General features: G+C 52.4%; 2 protein-coding genes across 2 annotated transcripts; one reads left to right on the forward strand and one right to left on the reverse strand.

Moving 5' to 3' along the window:
• Nucleotides 1–883: 883 nt before the first annotated feature.
• Nucleotides 884–14,557, reverse strand: ABHD16A (abhydrolase domain containing 16A, phospholipase). The gene is made up of 20 exons (XM_016215363.2): nucleotides 14,390–14,557; nucleotides 13,148–13,204; nucleotides 12,395–12,461; nucleotides 12,065–12,151; nucleotides 9,395–9,480; nucleotides 7,710–7,783; nucleotides 7,405–7,527; nucleotides 5,716–5,830; nucleotides 5,516–5,617; nucleotides 4,521–4,584; nucleotides 4,085–4,134; nucleotides 3,680–3,803; nucleotides 3,168–3,272; nucleotides 2,868–2,931; nucleotides 2,130–2,186; nucleotides 1,934–1,996; nucleotides 1,726–1,802; nucleotides 1,542–1,640; nucleotides 1,396–1,442; nucleotides 884–1,207 (listed from the first exon to the last, which is right to left on the reverse strand). Exons 1-20 carry the CDS (start codon nucleotides 14,519–14,521, stop codon nucleotides 1,124–1,126), a joined length of 1,677 nt encoding a protein of 558 aa, XP_016070849.1. The 5' UTR covers nucleotides 14,522–14,557; the 3' UTR covers nucleotides 884–1,123.
• Nucleotides 14,558–16,562: 2,005 nt separating this feature from the next.
• Nucleotides 16,563–19,586, forward strand: LY6G6F (lymphocyte antigen 6 family member G6F). The gene is made up of 6 exons (XM_016215310.2): nucleotides 16,563–16,635; nucleotides 17,361–17,690; nucleotides 17,773–18,036; nucleotides 19,034–19,189; nucleotides 19,362–19,428; nucleotides 19,562–19,586. The coding sequence occupies exons 1-6, from the start codon at nucleotides 16,578–16,580 to the stop codon at nucleotides 19,584–19,586; spliced, it is 900 nt and encodes a 299-aa protein (XP_016070796.2). The 5' UTR covers nucleotides 16,563–16,577.
• The last annotated feature ends 890 nt before the right edge of the window (nucleotides 19,587–20,476 follow it).

Below are 20,476 nucleotides of genomic sequence, written 5' to 3' on the forward strand. Positions count from 1 at the left end.
CACTAGGGTTGGAGACACTGAGATTAGCTAGACTGTGCCTAGGTCATCAGAACACTGTCGCCCATGTTCAGTATCTTGTTCAAAACAGTGGACCCAGGGTGGTCTAGGGCTGTCTCATCTGGAAAGGAGGCTTCCAAGGGAAGAAGGTGGTCAGGTAACAAACTGATGGGTGAAAGAGGGGCTCATTCTGTTCCATGAGGCTCAAGGATTGGAAATAGGAGGGAAGTTACAGGGAATTGGTTTCCTCAGGTTCGACCTAAGAATATTCTTCTACCAGCTGTCCCAAAAGGCCAAGTATGGCTCTGGAGGACATGAGTCCTTGGCACCCAGTCCCTGGTACGCCCCATGCTTGTCAACTTGCAAAGAGTATGTGAGGAGAGAGACATGATGGCATGGCGAGGAGGGTGTGCAGGATCTGCTGCATAAGACATGGAGCAGACCGTTCGTTCCTCACTCCCCATAGGAGTAGCAAGAGCTGAGCAAGGAAAACAGGATACTGATGGTGAAATCATGCCAATTGGACATGGAAATCGGCAGAAAAGCTGAGTAGGTAAAGTCAGGTACTGGAAAGCACTTAATAAACGACAAAGCTTGTGAGTTGAAGCAACAGGAGGCAACCTGGGCTCCTGGGGTGGTTGTATGCAGGAGGGACTGAGTCGGCCAGGAGGCTGCAGTGGTGATAACATTTGGCACACCAGGGAGGGTGAGGCTTAGGGACCTATTGCATGAGGGTAGCTCAGTTTGGGAGTCGAAGGCTTGGGGAAGCAGCAGAGATGGAGAGGGTTAAATTGGCTGTATGGCGTTGGGGTTTCCCAAAGCCCAGCCCTTTAAGGCTTCAGCCCCTTGATCCCTGATACTTGGGAAGTCACAATTAGCCAGCCAGTAGAAAAAATACCTTTTAATTATTAGGAAAAATCCATTCACTTAATGCAGGGTGTGTGCTGGGGAGGTTAGGTACTGCAGGATGGATGAGGGGAACCGTGCAAGAGGAACAGTGAAAAGGGGAGCGGCCTCCACTTTCCACAAACTATAAACAGCAACATGAACACAGAGAATCACAAATAAGGTCCTTTGTCATGTCTCCTTCCATCCCATTCTTTCAAAATGAGTCCCAGTGTGGTCCCTAGAGGTGCCAGGGCATCTGGAAGTTCTGGACCGGGAGTGGGGTACAATGTGTGGCCTCAAAGTTGTGCAGATGCTTCTGAGCCTAAGGAAAGAGGACGGGACAAGTGGGGTGCACAGCACTGCAGTGAGTGGCAGCCACCAGCCACCTCCCTACCCTCTACCTTCTAAACTCCCCACCCACTCTGTAAAAGCTGCCACTTCCAACTGTCCCCAAGACCCACGTGCCCCCTGACCATTCAGGCACCCCCTTCTTCCCATCCCTTAGCTCACCAGAAACAAAGCCAGCTGCTGCCTTCCACGTGCACTCATGTCCTCCCCTGCAGAGAGGAGGTGCTCAAACACTGCTCATGCATCTGGGCATCCATCCCCTTCCTGGGCTCTTCCCAACCTCCTCTCCTGCCCCAGGACCTCCTTACCCACGCTCCAGGGGAAGTCTGGCCCATGTTCCGCCTGGTAGGAGCGGAGGACAGACAGACACCAGTCTTCCTCTACCTCCCATCGGCTATAAATTGAGGCTGGTCAGGGAGAGACATGAGGGCCTGTCAGCATCCTGGCCTTGCCAGGCCCCCCACCCAAAGGCCTCACCAGATCCCCTCTCACCTTCCTCCAGCTGTGAGGAGGCCTCCAGCCACTGCCTCACCACTTGAAGACCCTCTTCTGCCATCACACGGGGATACCTGTAGAGGTAGTGCCAGGATGGGAGTCAGAACCAATTCACTTTACTGCTCATCCCTGAACCTTCTTCCCTTCCTCCCAGCGCTGGGGTGTGTACATATGTACACACGCACACACACACCCCAGCTCTCACCGATGCTGCAGGAGCTTCAGCAGGAGGTCATTGCCTCGGTTGGACATGACATCCTCAGGAACCCTGGAGGTGAGAAGAATGTACAATGGAGGGGAGGAAGGGTTTGGATACCCGGGTTTTTACTGGGCAGAGGTGGGAGGGGCAGTTGTCTAGCTCTCTCTGGGACCTGGGAGGGTAAAGGTGCCCAGGCACTCACGTGGTGGTGATGATCTCATCCTTGGTTCTGCGTATCAGCAGTACAGGGCCCTGGTACCTTCAGGGGACAGAGTAGTGGGGAAGGAGAGCTCAGAGGGAGGAAGGTGACAACTGACCACCTCACTCCTGCACTGGCTACATTCTTAGCCCCTGCTATAGCAGGTTTGATCCCTCGGGAGGCAACCGTTTGATGTTTTTCTCTCTCACATTGATGTTGCTTGCTCGCTCTCTCTCTCTCTTCTCTCTCTCTTTAAAATCAATAAAAGCATATCCTAGGGTGAGGATTAAAAAAATAAGATGCCTTGGCTGGTTTGGCTCAGTAGTTAGAGCATCAGCCGTGTACTGAAGGGTCATGGGTTCGATTCCTGATGAAAGGCACGTACCTGGATTGCAGGTTCAATCCCCGACCCTGGTTGGGGCTCATGCAAGAGGCAACCAATTGATGTCTCTCTCACATCGATGTTTCTCTCTCTCTCTGCCCCTCCCTCCCACTCTCTCTAAAAATCAATGGAAAAAATATCCTCGGGTGAGGATAAATAAATAAATGAAAGAGAAGCTGGCTGAGGGTTCCAGGGAACCTGGCAGGAGTTAGGCCATCTTGGGTGGGAGCAGGGTCACTCAAGGGATTTGGGGCCGTGGTCATTTGCCAACTTGCACTTGAGCACTTTAGTACTAACTTTAGCATTTGCACACCCAGCAGAGCTGTGCAGGGTGGGGGTGAGGTGGGGCAGAATATTACCTGCACAGCTGCTCAGCATTGTTTAGATTGAGGTGCTGCCTCACGGTCCTGGTCACCAGGCCCCCTAGCGTGGGACAAAAGTGAAGGAATAGCAGAGACAAAACCCTTGCCCAACACAAAGGTCCTTACTGTTCATGGAGAGAGAAAACTAAGGCCCCCAGAAACGGATTCCTTCTGCTTCTCAACAATGGGGCAAACCCCTCCCCATGCATGGATGGAAAAGGGAATCATTGCCAGTTAGCACAGCTCCCAGTTCCAGCCCACCCTTCCCTGCAAGAGCAGACCTGGGGCTGTACTCACTCCAGCTATCTGGCATGACTTTCAAGGCCAAGGGCACCAGGTCATCAAAGGAGGCATCCAGGATCACAGCACTAATGTCTGGGTAGGACATGGCTGCCCACGTGGCTGGTACCAGGATGGGGAATAAAGGTGAAGACCAAGGGACTCCTCCCCACCACCCCAGCTTCGTTCCACTGACCCCATGGGTTGACCCCATCCTCCCAACTAGGTTAGCCCCAGGGCTCTCCTTAGCCCTCACTGTCTGGAGAGGATGCAGAGAGAATATGGAAGTGCAACGAAGACAATCTAGAGGAAACTTTTACCTCCCTGGTCTTCCCAGTCTAGGACCTGGGTCTACATTTGATAACCACGTATGAGCGTGGAAGGAAATGTGACGTGTATATAATATACCTTCTTCCAGACCGCTCAGAGATCCTCCCCTTCCTTAAGCCCACTCCAGTGCACTCCCCACCTCCTCTTGGGGGAAAGGGGTGCTGAATTCGCCTACAGTGTGGGAGGAGGGAGGCTGGTACCAGTGAAGCCGCCGATGGACCAGGCATAGAGGATGATGTCCTGGGGCTGGAAGCCCAGGCGGTGGACAGCAAACTGGACCACCACGTCCATGGCATTGGCCTCATTCTGTGGGAATGGCACCCCCTGTAGGAGGAAAGGCAAAGGCAGGAGTGGCTCAGTACTACTGGCCAGCTGGCATATCACCCACACCCTCCCAGAGCAGACCCTTCCTGCAGCTCCCCTGCAACAGAGAAGGGAGTAAAAGGACAGTAGGGGGGTGGCTCTCCCAGCATTTACAGAGATCCGTCACATTCCCTCCTGCTAACCCCTCACTGTGAAGGGCTCCCCATGACTTGCAGCTCCCTCCCCTTGGCACGAGGTCACAGGGGAGTGGGAGCCCCACAGAAATATACAGAGGGTCTCACCGTACTTCCAGCGAAGCCTGGATGATTCCAGCCCAGGACTGAATATCCAGCTGCAACACAGGGTGGAGAGGGGCTGGGACCTCATGGCCTACACCCCAGCCTCCCAGAAGGAGCAGCGGGACACCAGAGCTCTGACCACCCCTCAACTAGAGGCAAATAATACTGAGCCTTCCCAGGATGGAGAGATGACACCAAAGGTTCCAAGGCAGCAGAAGGGAGACGTGATTGTGAGGAGGGTATGGAGGTTAGGGACACAGCCCAAGGGCAGGGATGTAAGGGTAGCAAAGCACATGGGGCATGGACTTTTCCCCACAGGTCAGGGTTTCAAACTTTACCCACAGAAAATGGTCAGGCATGGGCAAGTCATATCCATGTGGGAAGATGGGGACGTTCCATTCCAAGGGGCAGATACAAAAGGACAGAGCCATGGGCCTACCTTCCAGAGGTGTGGAGACACAGCCCACCTCATAGAAGCCCGCATTCCCCTCACAGCAGATCACCTGTGGAAGGAGGCAGGAAGGAGGGCTGGGAAAGAGCCAAATGGGACTGAGGAGGCAGCCTTTGGGAGCTTCAAAGGGAAGAGGGAAGGGCGCATTCCTGTCATCTCCATGGGGAATACAATCAAATTTCACAAGGTCCCAAAGTGGAGAACCAAAGTTGATGCAAATGCTGAGCAAACATTCAGAGGAAGAAGAATGTTTCGAGTTGAGTTGCTCAACCACCCAACTAGTGTGCATTTGTCCTTGGGAGGCCACGAGGTGGATCTCTCTCAAGAGTGGGATTTGGGCTATTTTTTCCTTTCTAGTTTTTGGGTCTATTTTTCCTGTGACTATCTTTTGTGTGGTATGCCAATCGCTTTTCCTCTCCCTCTCTGGGCTCAGGTCTAGATAAACTAATTTCCAAGGTGCCCCAAGCCAAAGCCCAGAGAAGACAGGATTTGCATGGACTCCCATAGCTGCTGGGCAGAGCCGGAACTAAGATCTGGCTCCCTAGCCTGCTGGCTTAGTGCTCTTTCCAGGGCTGCTTCATGGAGGCAAGAGACTCTGGAGCCTAGCTTCAAATCCCGGCTCTCCCACTAACTACGTAATCTGGGAAAGTTATTCTGTGCCTCAGTTTCATCATCTGTAATGGGCTAACATAAACAGTACCTCTCTTACAGGGTTGTTGTGGGGATGAAATATATGTGTTGCACGTGGTAAGTGCTTTCTAAGGGTAACTATTATGATGATTACTTGTTGGTCCTTGAATGTCAACTGCTACTTCATCTATTTCCCTATGGTGTGGTTTTCCTACACCAAAAGGTCTTTGGGGAAGAGCTAGGTGATGGGATTATTGCAGTTGCGTTTCCTGAGGACTGCTATACAACTGAGATCCCCAGAACCTCCGCTGCCCTCCCCACACTTTACCTCTGGGCTCCCTGCCCCCGCTCACCAGCTTCTGTCCTTGGGGCTCAGCTGTCCCCCTCCGGTCCACAAACATGGTGTCAATCTCATTGCCATCACAGGCCAGCAGCTTTGCCCGGCGCCCATTACACTGAATGGGAGAGATGCAAGGCTAAGTTAAGGGCAGGAGACCACATCCTTCAGGGGAAGAAGAGCTGTCGGGGGTGGGGGCGGGCAGGGAAGCCTCACCTCTTCCACCAGCCGGGCCTGGCCCTGCAGGAGCACAGGCATGAGGGCCTTCTGGAGCAGGTACACAGAGCCTGGGTACAGCATCCGGCGCCCCAGGGTGTGAGCCACCAGGTAGCTGTGGGGAGCATGGAGTTAAGGAACCCCCAGCCCCAGGGGCCCCAGGGACTGTCACAGCACTAGCAGTCACAGACTCTGGAGCCTGCTTTACCTGTGACTGTCTCAGCTTTGTTTGCCTTTTTCTGGACTTAATGAAACATTATATGTACAAGGCTGGTGGTTTTCAAACTTTTTTTACTGCAACTTTTGTAAAATACACATTTTATATTGTAGCCCAGTATATATAATTCTGAAAGTTTTGAGATAATACATAATACTTTCTATATACAATAAGTAAAAGCAAAGTTATTAGCAAATATGAACCTGTTAATATGTAAATACAAGTTAATAAAAGTCCCAAAATAAATAATACTTGGGGAAAAAAAGACAGCTGCAATTCACTAAATTGATTTCAAGATTTACTAATGGGTCAAGATGGGTAGTTTAAAAGACACCAACTAGACTGCAAACTCCACTGGGGCCAGCACCTGGCTGTTTTGTTCACTTTGAAATGTCTGATATCTGTCACATAGGAGGTGCCCAGAGCCTGGCACAGAGTAGGGCTTAATAAACATTTACTAAACGAACGTACTCATCTAGGCAGGTAAGATGTGGTAGGTGCTGCTCCTGACAAGGACAATTAACCACTTCTAATTCATCCTGAAGTAGGATTTGTCCCCAAAACAACACTGCATGACCCCTTCCAGCATCGCCCTCGGAACCCCAACTCTGGCTCGCCCCTCTGACCAATCAGCACATTGTGGGTAACCAGCCACCAAGCCCACCTTCCCCTGGTCTAGAACCGACCTCACGCCAGCAACAGAGAGATCAACTTGTTACCTCCAACATCATCACTGCCCATGACTATCATTTCCTTGGGCTTTACCTCATTCTCTCAGGTCCCCAGGCAAGCTCCATGCCCTTCAGAACACATCACCCTACGGAACGCCACCAACCCTGTGAGGCGGGTTACGTAAGCATGGATGCACAAACTAGCTTGCTCAAGGTGGGATAGCCTAGGAGCCAGGACGGACGCAGCGGACACCAGATCCTGCTCCAACCAGGGCTCCGTGTCCCCTTCTCACCTCCCTCTAAGCCTTATCAAAAGAGCTTTCGTGGCCCTGGCTTGTGTTGCTCAGTGGTTTGAGCATCAGTCCACACACTGAAGGGTCGCGAGTTCAATTTCTGGTCAAGGGCACGTACCTGGGTTTCAGGTTCGATCCCTGGCCCCGTCTGTGCACGTGTAGGAGGTAACCCATCAATGTCTGTCTCTGTCTGTCTCTCTGCCCCCCTCCCTCCCTTCCACTCTCTAAAAATCAATGGAAAAAATATCCTCAGGCGAGGAGTAACAAAAAAAAAAAGAGCTTTCATTTCAGAGAGAACTGTGTTACCCCAGCTCTTCCTTCACCATCAGGGAGCCTCTTTTCCTCAAACATGAACACAGATAAACACAACTTTGCCACAAATAATACAAAGCATGCGGCACTAGGCCCAACAGATGACAGCTCTTACAATGGAGCACCTGGTCAGTCCCACAGCCCTCACCCCATGTTCCCGCCACCCTGCTGGCCTCTCCTCCCTGCTGCTTCCCACCTGGTGATCTGACAAGGCAGCTTCTTGACCCGGTTGAGGAGGGTGTCTGCTGTCCCCCGGTGCAGGGGCTCTGGGCGGAGTAGGGCCACGCCCCGGCGGGAAGGGCCCCCTCGGGACTCCTTCCTGAGGAATGGAAAGATGCAGGGGAGGATGGGGTCAGGAGCAGCAAGCTGGACGTCTGAGGTCTGGAGGACGGTGGGGTCTAGAACGAGGAGAGGGTGCTAGAAGGCAGGCATTGGGGCCCGCAGCAGGGATGGAGGTGGGGGATGGGAGAGCAGGGATGAAGTGAAAGAACTGAGGCTCACCGGCTGCTGGGCTCTTCCCAGTTGAAGTCAACTGGCCAGCTCCTAAAGTCGAAGTTGTAGCTGGCAAGCTGCCTCTGTAGTGGGCAAGGAGAGGAGGAGTTGGGGATTAAGAGGGGAACTGAGAAGTAGAGGGACCCACCTACCCACCCCCAGCACCCTCATCCTGGGGACTGGCCCTCACACATGCTGGGGGACTAGCATAGGTCAATACCTCCTAGTTTTCAGATGGCCAGGAAAATCCAGCAAGAGGCTGTCCTGTCAGGTACCATACTGGCCTGTCTGCCCTCTTCCAGAAGAGGGACCTAACTATTTGCTTTACCAAAACCTAAGACCACCCCACCCCCCAGAGAGGTGGCTGGAGGTGCTGGCATTTCTGAGGGAGAGGTGGGGCCTGTTGTCTGGTCATGCTCCTGTGTGCACCAGGGTCCTTCCCATGATGCTGTCCTGGAGTCTCAGAAATACCCAGTGGATCAAACTGACTGTCCCAAGTTTGAGTGAGAGGAAAGGAGGGAAGTCATGTCCAGAGTGGCTCCTTTGCACCAGGGTTGCCTCCTGTATGAAGCCCTCTCTGACTGTTCCACCCTCAGGGCCACCTCCCTTTCCTCAGTGCCTATAGCCATGGGCTGGCGGTGCCACCCAGACCAGCTGTACCTCCAGGCGCCACTGAGTCGGCCCACATGTGGTTCGGGCAGCAGCGCTGCCTTATACTCAGCTGTGTTCCTTCCCTCAACCCCAGGGCTCCCAGAACTCTATTTTATTTTGAGAGTTCTTTTTTATTTTTCGCCAGAAAAATTTTTTGACATCTTCAAAAATAACTTGACTCTGAGAGAGCAACAGAAAATTTGTACAAAAATATAAAAGGCAAAACAAAACAAAATGAAGAAAAGCAAATTTCAGGCAGGCTTTACTCAGACCTGGACTCGAATTCAGACTCAGCCACTCCCTTGCTCTGGGCTCTGCCTGGGCCACTTGTCCTCTCTTTGCCTGTTTTCTCAGATGTATAAATGAGTGTAACAAGGCCACCTCATGCGCTGTTGTGAGGATTAGAAAGGGCACATGCAAACTGCATGATTATAGAACTCCAGGAATGGTGGGGTGGGGTGGGGTGGGGTGGTCGGTGATACCACGGCGGGCACAGCCTCTGACCCCAGAAAGCCCTGTAGCAGGAAAGAGCTTTACAGGGTCCCCGAGCCCTTCTCAAAGATAATCACACTCCAGCACTGGCTGGATGGGCACAATTCCCAGGACACTGTGCCCTGGCTTTTCTCCCTCCTGGCACCATGCTGTGCTCCGGGCACAAGAGTGGACATACCTGTCTGTCTTGTCCCATCCCTGAACAAAACTAGCATGGTGTTCAAAGCACACAGCAACAATGAATATTTACTGGCCTGAGCTCTGTGACGGAGAGAAAACCCCTGTCTGAAGAACTCTGCAGAAAGTTTCTACATCTAGGCAACTCTTGCAGATGGAGGGCGGAGGGGAGGAAGACTGTTCTAGCAGAATATTCCATTAAGAATGGTAGGAAGGAAAAGTTTGTGGCAGACAGTTCATGTGGAGAGGGGAGAAGTGATAGAACCCCATGCAGCAAACACCCAGCGAAGTGGGCAGAGAAAACACCTCCCCCAGCAGCAGCGGTGCCAGCATCCAGGAGAGGCCTGTCTGGCACCTGTCCTGGAACCTCTCACCTTGTTCTCTGCAGACTGGTTCCTATGTGTGGCCTCCAAGATGGTGATGAACTGCCGGTACTGAGGGTTGGTCCAGCGGCCGATGCCTAGGGGAGGGGGCAGGAAACTGTTAGAGAAGCTAGGAAGCGAGATGAGCAGGTTTCGCCAGGCTGGCGTGGCTCAGCGGTTGAGTGTTGGCCCATGAAGCAGGAGGTCACAGTTCGACTCCCAGTCAGGGCACGTGCCCAGGAGGCAGCCAATCAATGACTCTCATCACTGATGTTTCTAACTCTCTCCCTCTCCCTTCCTCTCTCTGAAATCAATAAAATATATTTAAAAAAAGAGAGAAAAAAAGATGAGCAGGTTTCAGGAAGAGAACTGGAGATAGGGAAGGAGAAGGCCCCAGAAGGAGAAGTGAGAGGAAAGGAAACCCAGGTCCCAGGATCTGTGGAAATGGGAGGGTTGAGCCGAGCCTCCCCTGCAGCCAGCACGGCTACAGCGCTCCCTGCCCTCGCCTCTTCAGTTTGTTTCTTCACAGACTGTTGACCTCCCACCCTCCAGAATGCTCAGTCTCCCCAGGCTGAAGACACTGTCACGCACCCTCACTCTTGGCCCTGCTTCCACTGGGTTTCTCCTCTTTCCATTGCCGCCCTTCTCCGATGCTTTTCTGTATAGTCTCTCCCTGCCATCTGCCTCATGGCTCTTGCCCCATAATTACTTCCTCACTGGACTCAAGGCCCTTCCCTCTGTCCTCCAGCTCTTCCACTGGGCCCTCAGCTCTCTCCCTGTCACCCGAGATGCCTTCCTCCTCCACTTCCTGCATCTATCCTTGCCTCCTTCTGGTTCCTGGGCTGCTCCTCCGGTCGCCACGCTACTTCCCTCTCTGAGCCTCGAGCCATTTCTCAATGCTGAGCTCCCTTAGCTCTTCACCCAGCCCCTCAGTGATCCCATCTGCTCTCCCTTCACTGTCAAGGAGCCTCAAAATCCTGACACCTCTCCTTCCAATGACCCCATAGGTGACAAGTACCAGGCACTGTTCTGACATTGGAAAGACAGTAGTAAATGAGATGCAAGGTCCTGGTACTCAGAGAGCTGCCACTCTGGTTGGGGGTGAGGTGGGGCTGGAGAAAGACAAGAAACAGTCAACATGAAAATTTCAGAGAGGGATAGAGCTAACTAGATTGCTATGTGTCATCAGGGGTAGAGCCCCCGGCAATACTGGGAACCAGGCCCTGGCTGGGTAGCTCAGTTGGTTAGAGCTACATCAAGCTGGTCCTAATAGGCCAAGGTTGTGGGTTTGACTCCTGGCCAGGGCACATACAAGAATCAACTAATGAATGCATAAATAAGTGGAACAACAAATCAGTGTTTCTCTCTCTCTCCCCCTTCCTCTCTCTCTAAAATCAATAAAAACATGTCCTCGGGTGAGGATTTTTAAAAATGCAGGAAAAACCACAGCAGATGACAGCAGTTACTTTGGGGAAAGAGGAACCCTGGGCTGGGGAGGGTTCCATGGGAACCCCACCACTAACTAATGCTTTAGTACTTTAGTGCAAAGGTATCTGAAGCAAGATCACAAAACATAAGCCTTTCACTTATTTTTGATATTTTGTTCTCTGAACTTTTCTCTATTTATCTTTCCCCCTACAATTGAAAAGAAATAAAATTAAAACCTAAGACAGGGTGGAGGTGGAAGAGAGGGTATAGGAAGTATAAATGGTGATGGGGAAAATTTTTTAATTTAATTTAATTTAATTTAATTAAAAAAACAAAAAACTTAAGACAAAACCGAGGGGTGGGAGATACTTTCAGATGGGGTAGTCAGGAAGGGCCTCTCTGAGGAGGGAGCCCAGCCCTATGGAGACCAGGAGCCAAAAGACCACAGGCAGAGGGTCCCCATTCTGGACTGAACCCTACTGCAGCCATCCAGCTCCACACCATTCTCTCTTCTCCAAGCATCCCCCTCATCCAGTTTCTACCATGTGCACCCACCATGACTTGGTTTGCCTCTTCATTTTTTATTTGTGAGATATGACATATGTACATAAAACATACATTCGGTTTAAAAAATACAAAGCAAACATTCATGTTACCATCACCCAGGTCAAGAAAGAGAAGACCAAAGTCACCTCCCACCAGAAGTCCTCCCCTTCCTCCTGTCCTCTTCCCTTCCCAGGTAATCTCTCTCCTGACTTTCAAGATAAAAATGCCCCTGGTTTTCCACTTAAATATGCATCCCTGTTGAACTTTATCTAAGTGGAAACATATTGCATAAATTATTTGGCAGTCAGCTTCTTTCATTCAACATTGTATGTATTAGCTTCATCTGCGTTGCTGAGTGTAGCTGTCTGCTCATTTGCATTGCTTTAGCATGTTGCCGTAGGACTACACCCCCTAATGTATTTACCCACCCTACTATTTGTGGCTGTGGAGCTATTTTCAGTTTAGCATTATTACAAACATAGATATGAATATATGTGGAACTATTGTAGAGTATACGCATATTTTCTAGCTAGTAGCAAACTTTTCTGCTAATTATTTTTTCATATTTACAACTCAAGCCCTTCGAGGAAAAGGTCATGCCTTGATCGTCTCAGTTACTCTCTCTCAGGGCCCAACACAAAATTTCAGAAGATACTTTTTGATTTACCCATGATGAATAGATACAAACCAGGCTCCCTCTCCACCTACCTCGGAGGCAAGCCACACCTGCCAGCAGTAGTAGCAACGTTCCAGCATAGTGAGAGAACGGTACCACTTTGGAGAGACTCAAGTAACCTGGGAGGGGAGAGAAACTACGTGAGAAGCTTTCCCCACTGCCCCTCAGGTCCCCTTCCCATTCCACCCCAACTTCCACCCCGTGCCCCTGCATTGGAACAGCCATGCCTCTGAGGGAGAAGATGCCTGATGGAAGAGTGAAGCCAAGCCATCTGTGCAGGTCCCCTTTCCTCTTTAGGGGGTTGGCTCATCTGCCAACAACCTGCCCATTTCTTGTCCCACCACCTTCAAAATCACACTGACCTTTCCTGTATAAGTAGAAGAAGGCGAAGGGAGAGGAGTAATAAGAGATGGACCAGAAGACTGAAGCCTGCAGCAGAGAGACAAGGACAAGCAATCAATACACACACCCACACACACCCCTCTGTCCCTTCCAGGCTAGGCTCTGAGCAAAGTGGATAACCTGAAGTTTATCGTGTAAAGTCCCTATTCTGTGCATGGCATCGTGCACACAGCAGGTGCTCAATATCTGTTGAAAGGCAATGTGTCAGAGCATAACAGGCTGGTAAAAGTAAGTATAAGTCCTGTTCTCTTCCTGTTATGATCTCCAGACATAATTCACATTTAAAGGCAAGTCTCTCTTTCTACTCAAGTTAATCAAGTCTTTTCAATTGGTCCTGCTCAGGACAGCCCCTGACCTGGTCCCCAAGAGATGCACAAATGTCACCATAGGAACCCTGCCAGAGAGAACAGCTGTTCCTGCAGCCAAAGAGGTTAGTTGCCAGGAGGACAGGTCACTGGGGACTGCAGGACTCAGCACCTGCAGATGGTTCCAAGAGTAAACAAATTTTCCTCACGGCTCAGGCTGCCCCAGAGAGAGCTGGGCATAGCCAAAGGGGAGTGCCAAGTATGCACGTGCTTGATAGTGTGTCTGTGTGTATTGGAGAGGTGATCTGCAGAGTCTGGAGTGTCCCCCACCCCCAGGGGCAGGAGAAAGTTCAGGAGGGCAGCTGGGGCTGAAAAGATACAGCAGTCCAGGTGCCAGGGCAGACATACCAGCGCCAGGATGCTGTCGGCATGTTTCTCCAGGGCCCGAGGCTGATAGTACGAATCCTACCAAAACAGATGCCCAGGTTAAAGATCCTGCCCATTGACAAGTCCTTCCCCTTCCCTTTTGGAAGCCTTGATGTGTGTCCTCTGGTTCTAGCTTCCAAAACTGTCCCTTCTAGGACATCCCTGGCTCCCAAAGAAACCCCCCAGCCATGCTCTGAACCGGATTTCCCACCCCAGACCATGAGAACAAACACAGGGGGCGGGACTTAGAAGCAAAAGTAGCCCAGTCCATGCGGCTCAGTGGACCTATGAACCCGGAGATCACAGGGTTCAGCTTCCGATCTGGGCACGTCAGGGCGATGTCTGGGTTGCGGGCTCCACCCAGGGTGGGGGCGTGCAGGAGGCAGCCGATCAATGACTCTCATCGATGTTTCTGTTTCTCTCTCTCTCTCTCTGATATCAATAAAAACATATATTTTTTAAAAAAGAAGCAAAAGTGAAAGCAGCCCTGGACAACTTTGGCTCCTTTTTCGGGACCCGGTTTCAGATGGGCTGTGGGGGAGCCTAGGGAGAGAGTGGGGTTAGGGAAGAAAGGAAAAGACACCGCGACAACTTGAAGAGGTAAGAAGAGCATCCGAAATAAGAGCAGGTCGGCCAGGAAGGAAACGTGGCCGCGGTGGGCAGTGGTGGGAGAAAGGAAACATCTGAGACCACAGGTGAAAGGCAGAGAGCCCGGGGCACGGCCCGCCACCAGCCTCGGCGTGCGCGGGGCAAGGACGCGGGGTCCCGCGCGGGCTGGGGGTGCGGTGGCGAGCGGCGGACGGGTGACAGGCTGAGCAAGTCACACTGAAACGCAAAACGCACTAGAGGGGAGATAAAACGGAGCCGGGGAGGCAGACGGGGCGCTGAGGGAGAAGAATCGGGAGTTTGAGGGCGAAGCCACGCAGCTCCCGCGTCCGCGCAGGGTCTTCCAGGACGGAGGGAGCCGCGAGGACGGGCCTGAGCCGCGGCGACAGGGCGCGGGCCGCGGGAGGAAAACGCAGGGGACGGCGCTGGCAACGGCGAACCGGAGAGGAGGCGGCCAGGCGCGGGCGGGGCTTTAACCCGGCGGGCGCCGAGGGGACTGCGCGCCAACTGCCTGACAGGCGGGCTCCCCCGATTTCCAGCAATGGGCGCTCCCGCGGAGCGGAGGCCGCGAGGGGCTGGGCCGTACCATGTTCCCGACCGGGGGAGAGCTCGACTCACCCAGGAGCTGGGAGGGGGGGCAGCGACGGAAGCCGGAGTGGCGGCGACGCCGGACGGCGCCCTTTCAGAGTCCCTTTCGCGGTAGACCTTGTAGAGCCGGGGGCCGAGGACGCAGCTCAGCAGCTTCGCCATGGCCCCGGCTCGGGCCGCTGCTCTCCCGCAGCAGTTCCCCTGGAGCCCCGCCCTCCCCGGCCTCCAGGTGCCGCGCGCCCTGACGTCAGCACGTACAGGCCCCGCCTCCAGCGAGCGGGGACGCTCCGCACGCCCCGAGACAGGGGTCGAGCGGGGACCTACGGGTGCGGCGAGGGTCAGAAATTCCTCGGAGGAGTTCCGAACGCGGCGCGTTAGCAAGCTGCGGGGCGCGGTTCCGTCTCTCCAGCCCTTAATACCGGAGACGCTCGAGCGAAACGAGGCAGGGTTAGGGTTAGCAACGCTTGACAAGGGTAACAGAAAAAGGTTAGGTTCTGGGAATGCATCTGATCAAAGAAACGCACGATTTTATGAAGAAAAAATATATAAAGTTTCTGAAAGAGGTAAACGACGGCATGAATAAACGGAGAACTACACCGTGATCATGGATAGAAAGGCTGAGTATAGTTAAGATGAGTGAAATACTGGTAAAAAAAGAAAAGGGATGAATCATCTCTCTTAAGCATGGGCAGATCTCAAAACCATAACGTTGAGCGGAAAAAAAAAAAAGCCACAGCCCGGCCGGCATGGCTCAGCGGTTGAGCGTCGACCTACGATCCAGGAGATCCCGGTTCGATTCCCGGTCAGGGCACAGGCCCGGGTTTCGGGCTCGATCCCAGCAGGGGCGTGCAGGAGGCAGCCGATCAATGACTCTCTCATCATTGATGTTTCTATCTCTCTCTCCCTCTCCCTTCCTCTCTCTGAAATCAATAAAGATATATTAAAAAAAAAAAGCCACAGATTACATACAACATGCCACCATTGTATAAAGTTTAAAAACACATAAAATTTAATGAACAACTGAAAGATAAAGGGCAAGTTTGAAAAAGTGTTACACAGCAGAGAGGATCTTTAACTGAAACGGTAATATTCTGCTTCCTAACACAACACAAGCTTGATTTTTCTTTGTGCCTTACACCTACATAAGATACACACCCTTGAGCTTTTCATTGCAGTGAACACATACACAGGAAAGTGCACCAGCTGAATATATCCAGGCCTCAGCACCAGATCCAAAACACCATTAACCCCTAGCAGGCCTCTGCATTCACTACCAGTCAATACCACCCCAGTAAGGGTCACCACAACCTTAATTCCCAACCTCTTAGCTTACTTTTGCCTGTTTGTGTACTTTATCTAAATGGAATCATTTAATATGTGCTTTTTGTTTCAGGCTTCTTTTACTCTCATTATGTCTGTGGGATTCGGCCTGGCTGCCTGCCACGGTGGTTTGTGCATCCTCAGTGCTGTCGACGGTCCTTGCGTAAATATGCCACAGTCTATGTAGCCACTATACAGCCGTACATTAGATGCAGTTTTTGGTATGCATGGACTATTTTACCAAAAATTTTTTTTAATAAGTAACCTTTAATAATAAATAACACATTAAGAACCATCAGAGCCATATGAAGATCTGTCTTGAGAGCTCTGCCTGGGGCAAAGGCGTGAATCAGTGAATTTTCCAGGCCCTTGCTATTCCTCCCCTTGAGTAATAACTGAATATACTCATCAGAGGCTGATGAGAAGAAGCCTGTGGCATGCCAAGCAGCCCCAAGGAAAGCCATTTTAAATCATTTCTGAAGTACGACTGGGTGTGCAGTCTCATGCTGGGTTCCGTGGAGACCAACATGAAGGCTCAGTTTCTCCCCTCATGGCTGGCATCTCTTAGGGTGGAGAAGAGAGCGCTTCCAAACTGGCAGGAGATGGACAGCTGTGACCCCTTCTGTGCAGGCTTCTCAGCACGGAGAGTCGTGGATCTGGGTCCTGCCAGGAGGCTGTCTTTGCAGTGGCCTGGACTGGGTTTTTTTTCCCATCAGGACAGAAAGGCAGTGCTCACTTGTTCCCCAGTAGACTTGCAGCTAGACTTTATCTCTCCAGCTTTCCCATCCCCTCCAGAGGCCTACGTCACTCCAGACCAGGGAGTGTGGGCCTTTATCTGGCCTCCCTTTCCTCCCTGGGGACACCAGGTCCCAGGCAAGAGAGCTTGAAAGGCTCTCCCATGGCAGTCTTCTTCCTTCTCCTTCTGCCCCTCTGTGGGCCCCCGCAGGCTGCTGCAGGTAAGGAGCAAGAGGCGGGGTATTCTGCAAGGCTGTGAGGGACTGCCGCTCCTTCTCCTTAGAGGCCTGGGGCAAGCACCTGACTCAAGAAGATAGATTTCCCCCAATTGACCTCCCCCTGTCTCTAATACTGGGGTAGACCCAGAGACCCTGAGGGTCCAGGTCATGCACAGTTTCCTTTAGAAAGTAAGAACAGGAGCCCGGGTGGCGTGGCTCAGCAGTTGAGCATCAACCTAGGATCCAGGAGATCCTGGTTCAATTCCCAGTCAGGGCACATGCCCGGGTTTCAGGCTCGATCCCCAGTCGGGGGCACATAGAGGCAGCCAATCATTCACTCATCATTGATGTTTCTCTCTCTCTCTCCCTCTCCCTTCCTCTCTCTGAAATCAATAGACATTTAAAAAAAAAAAAAAGAAAGAAAATAAGAACAGGTGAGTAAATGCTTCCAGAAAAGGAGAAATGAGAGGAAGAGTATGGGTATTTGCCAACTATCCCAGCCTTTTCTCTCTTGCCCTCAGATTTCCTCACTCAGTGGGAGAAAGGAGGGGAAAGTCCTACCCATTTCTCTCCACCCACATTTTTTGTAGCTGTCGCTTTAGAAATGTGCTTACAGCCAGACCAGTGCTGGGGGACTACCTAAGGGAAGGAGGCCAGGGATTGGAGGTCAAGCTGAGGGGTGTTGACCTCATGGAGGTCTCTGGCCTCACACAAGCCCCTCCCTACAGACAACATCCAGCCCATCTATGTGGCCTTGGGGGAAGCAATGGAGCTACCATGTCCCTCACCACCCATCCTACATGGGGACGAACTCCTGTCCTGGTTCCGCAGCCCTGCAGCAGGCTCCTCCACTGCCTTGGTGGCCCAAGTCCAAGTGACCAGGCCAGCCCCAGACCCTGGGAAACTGGGAAGGGAATCCAGGCTCAAATTGTTGGGGAACAACTCTTTGTGGCTGCAAGGGTCCAAGGAGGGAGACGCCGGGCGGTACTGGTGCGTCGTGCTGGGTCAGCGCCACAAATACCAGAACTGGAGGGTGTATGATGTCTCCGTGCTCAAAGGTGAGTGGGAGCATGCAGACCAGGGGCCACTGGGAGATGGGGAAGCCAAGCAAGGAACTGAGGGGTCCCTCTCTCCCCACAGGATCCCAGTTATCTGCAAGAGCTGCAGATGGATCCCCCTGCTCTGTCCTTCTGTGTTCTCTGGTCCCTGCCAGACGCCTGGACTCTGTGACCTGGATGGAGGGAAGGGGTCCTGTGAGGGGCCATGTGCAGTCCTTCTGGGGCGATGGGGCTGCCCTGCTCATGGTGTGTCCTGGGGAGGGGCTTCCTGAGTCCAGGGGCCGTAGACCAAGGACCATCCGCTGCCTCATACCTCAGAACAAGGGGATCAGCTTTAGCCTGGCAGGTAAACTGAGAGAAGACATGGGAAGGGATGTTCCCTCTGGCACAGTCACACCTGCTGGCTAGGGGAGTGGGTGGGAAAGGAGGCGAATTTGTTATTGGCCAGGTCAGGAGGGGTGATTGCTGGTGGAGCTGACCGTAGTCTGTAGGAGGAGGGCTTTTTTTCTCACCCACTGAATCCAGAACAGAGAAGGGGATGGTTAAGCCAACCTTCTGGTGGAACAGAGCAGAGCCCAGAGGGAGAAGGGTTCTGGTGGAACATGTCATTGTTCAGAAACAGGCTAACCTGTGATCTGTGGGGGATATCCCATAGCAGAGAGGAAGAAAATAAGAGTTATTGCTGGGCAGTTGTCTATTGAAGAAAGGACATGTGCCCTGATGTTATAAGGACATGTGCACTGATGTTATAAGGATATGTGCACTGATGTTATAATGGCCCGTTGATAGTAAAGGCAAAAGGAGAAAAAATACAATTGTTTTACCAGAAAAAGTCCATTATACTGAGAAAGAATGCTATTGGATGTGGAATAACCCATTTACAAGGGAGGAGCAAATGGCCATTATTCTGATAAGCAAAGGCCAATAACGGCAGCCTCTGGGCCTTATTTCCCTCTACGTCCACAGCACCCACTGTGGGCACTCAGCGAATGCTTACGGGTGAGTGACTGGAAGAATGAATACATGGACGACACTTTATTGTTCTCGAAAGGGTGGATTACTGTGAAGGGTATGAGGAGAAATGAGTTATGGCCGGTGGTCTGCTCTGGAGCCAGCTGTCCGTGTGTGTTGGGTGTGGGGAGGCATTGCCATTCTCCATCCATGTTGGCTCACGGGGCCGGGGTGAGAGAGCTGGAAAGGGGCAAAGTGAGGGATGAATATTGGGGGCAAGGAAACTTATGAAGTCTTCTTTGGGGAGAGCCCACCAGACTGTGGGAAGCCTCTCTTTGGGGCACAGGGACGGGCTCCTCGCTGCTTCCCTCATTCTCTCGCCCTTACTGCAGCCTCTACGGATGCCTCCCCTGCCCTCTGTGCCCCTTCCATGGCCTGGGATGTGCCCTGGATCCTGATGCTGTTGTTCACAGCAGGCCAGGGCTTCACCATCCTGGTCCTCAGCATCATGCTCTGGAGGCGGAGGGCCCAGGGGGCTCAGTGCAGAGGTAAGTCCCTTCCCCCCAGAGGGAAGAAGAGAGCGTGTGGGTGCGAGGCAGAGGGTTGAGCTCACGTTTTGCCTTTGTACCCCGTCTTCTCCAGGGAAGGAGGGATAGGGAATACAGCTCTAGGTTATCTGGTGACTTTTCTGCCACACTTCATATGGCTCCTTCTCCCCAGATGCCTCGATTCCTCAGTTCAAACCTGAAATCCAGGTCTATGAGAACATCCACTTGGCCCATCTTAGGTGAGGAACAACTAGGGGACAGAGGTTTAAATCCCCAAGGGGACTGGGGTTGGGGTGGAATGAGTCCTTGTTCCTGAGGGGGTGGAGAATGGAAGTATCCTTAATCTGTCTTTCTGTTTCACAAAACCCACAGCCCACCTGCCCCTAAGACCAGATGATCTCGGTGGCATCTGCTGGAAAGTGACCTGCTGTCTTCTGGCCACGTGGCACCTGAAGGATTCCCTGAAAATCTTGTCAAGGGGGGAGGGGCTGAGAGTGCTACTTTACAGTCTTGCTGGTCTCCAGCAGACAAGCTGTGTGTATGTGTGTGTGTGGGGGGGTGGTGCTGAGCCTGAAGTCATGGGATTGAGGGGAGCTTGGTGGCCGGCAGGGGTGAGGAGGGGTGGAGATAGGCAGAGAGGAGAGAGAGGAACCCAGGACTTGAGCAGCGGTGGAGAACCAGGCACGGAGGAACCAGAGGACAAGTGGGGGAAACTGAGGAAGAGAAAAGGGAAGAGACTCAAGTCAGAGTGAGGGATGAGATGTTCAGAAAGAGAAAAATAGAAGCACAGAGTGGGAGGACTGAGGGACAGAGAGAGTGGGAAGAAAACTCAAGTTGCCTCTAAATTAAGTCAGCAGCCCCATAGTCACAAAGAAGAGAAGAACTGAAAGGAAACAAGCACCTTTAATTAGACCTCAGGCTTCCTCAGATGGAAGGGGTGGGAACTGGGTCACTATGGGGGTGTCCATGCTCGGCCCCCACCCGTCACCCTCCTTATCCTAGGCTCTCCATTGTAGCATCCGGAGCAGTAAGTCGCTTATGTCACCCTGACATCCTGGGATCCCAGAGTCACACACTATCTCCCTTGGCAGGAGTGTCCACAGGGCGGGAGGGTGCATTCCCTGACTGGGTGTGCCATCGGGCCCTGCATGCTGGGCTGTCTGTGAACCATGGACAAGTCTGAGCTGGTGAAGCAGGAGGGCCCAGTGAGGCTCCCAGCTTGCCCATTCCCCAGGCTCAGGCAGAAATGAGCTGGACTTCCAGCCACACCCCCACAAGCAACTCCAG

Source organism: Miniopterus natalensis, chromosome 5 (assembly GCF_054644295.1).
Source record: "Miniopterus natalensis isolate mMinNat1 chromosome 5, mMinNat1.hap1, whole genome shotgun sequence".
NCBI classification, from domain to species: Eukaryota; Metazoa; Chordata; class Mammalia; order Chiroptera; family Miniopteridae; genus Miniopterus; species Miniopterus natalensis.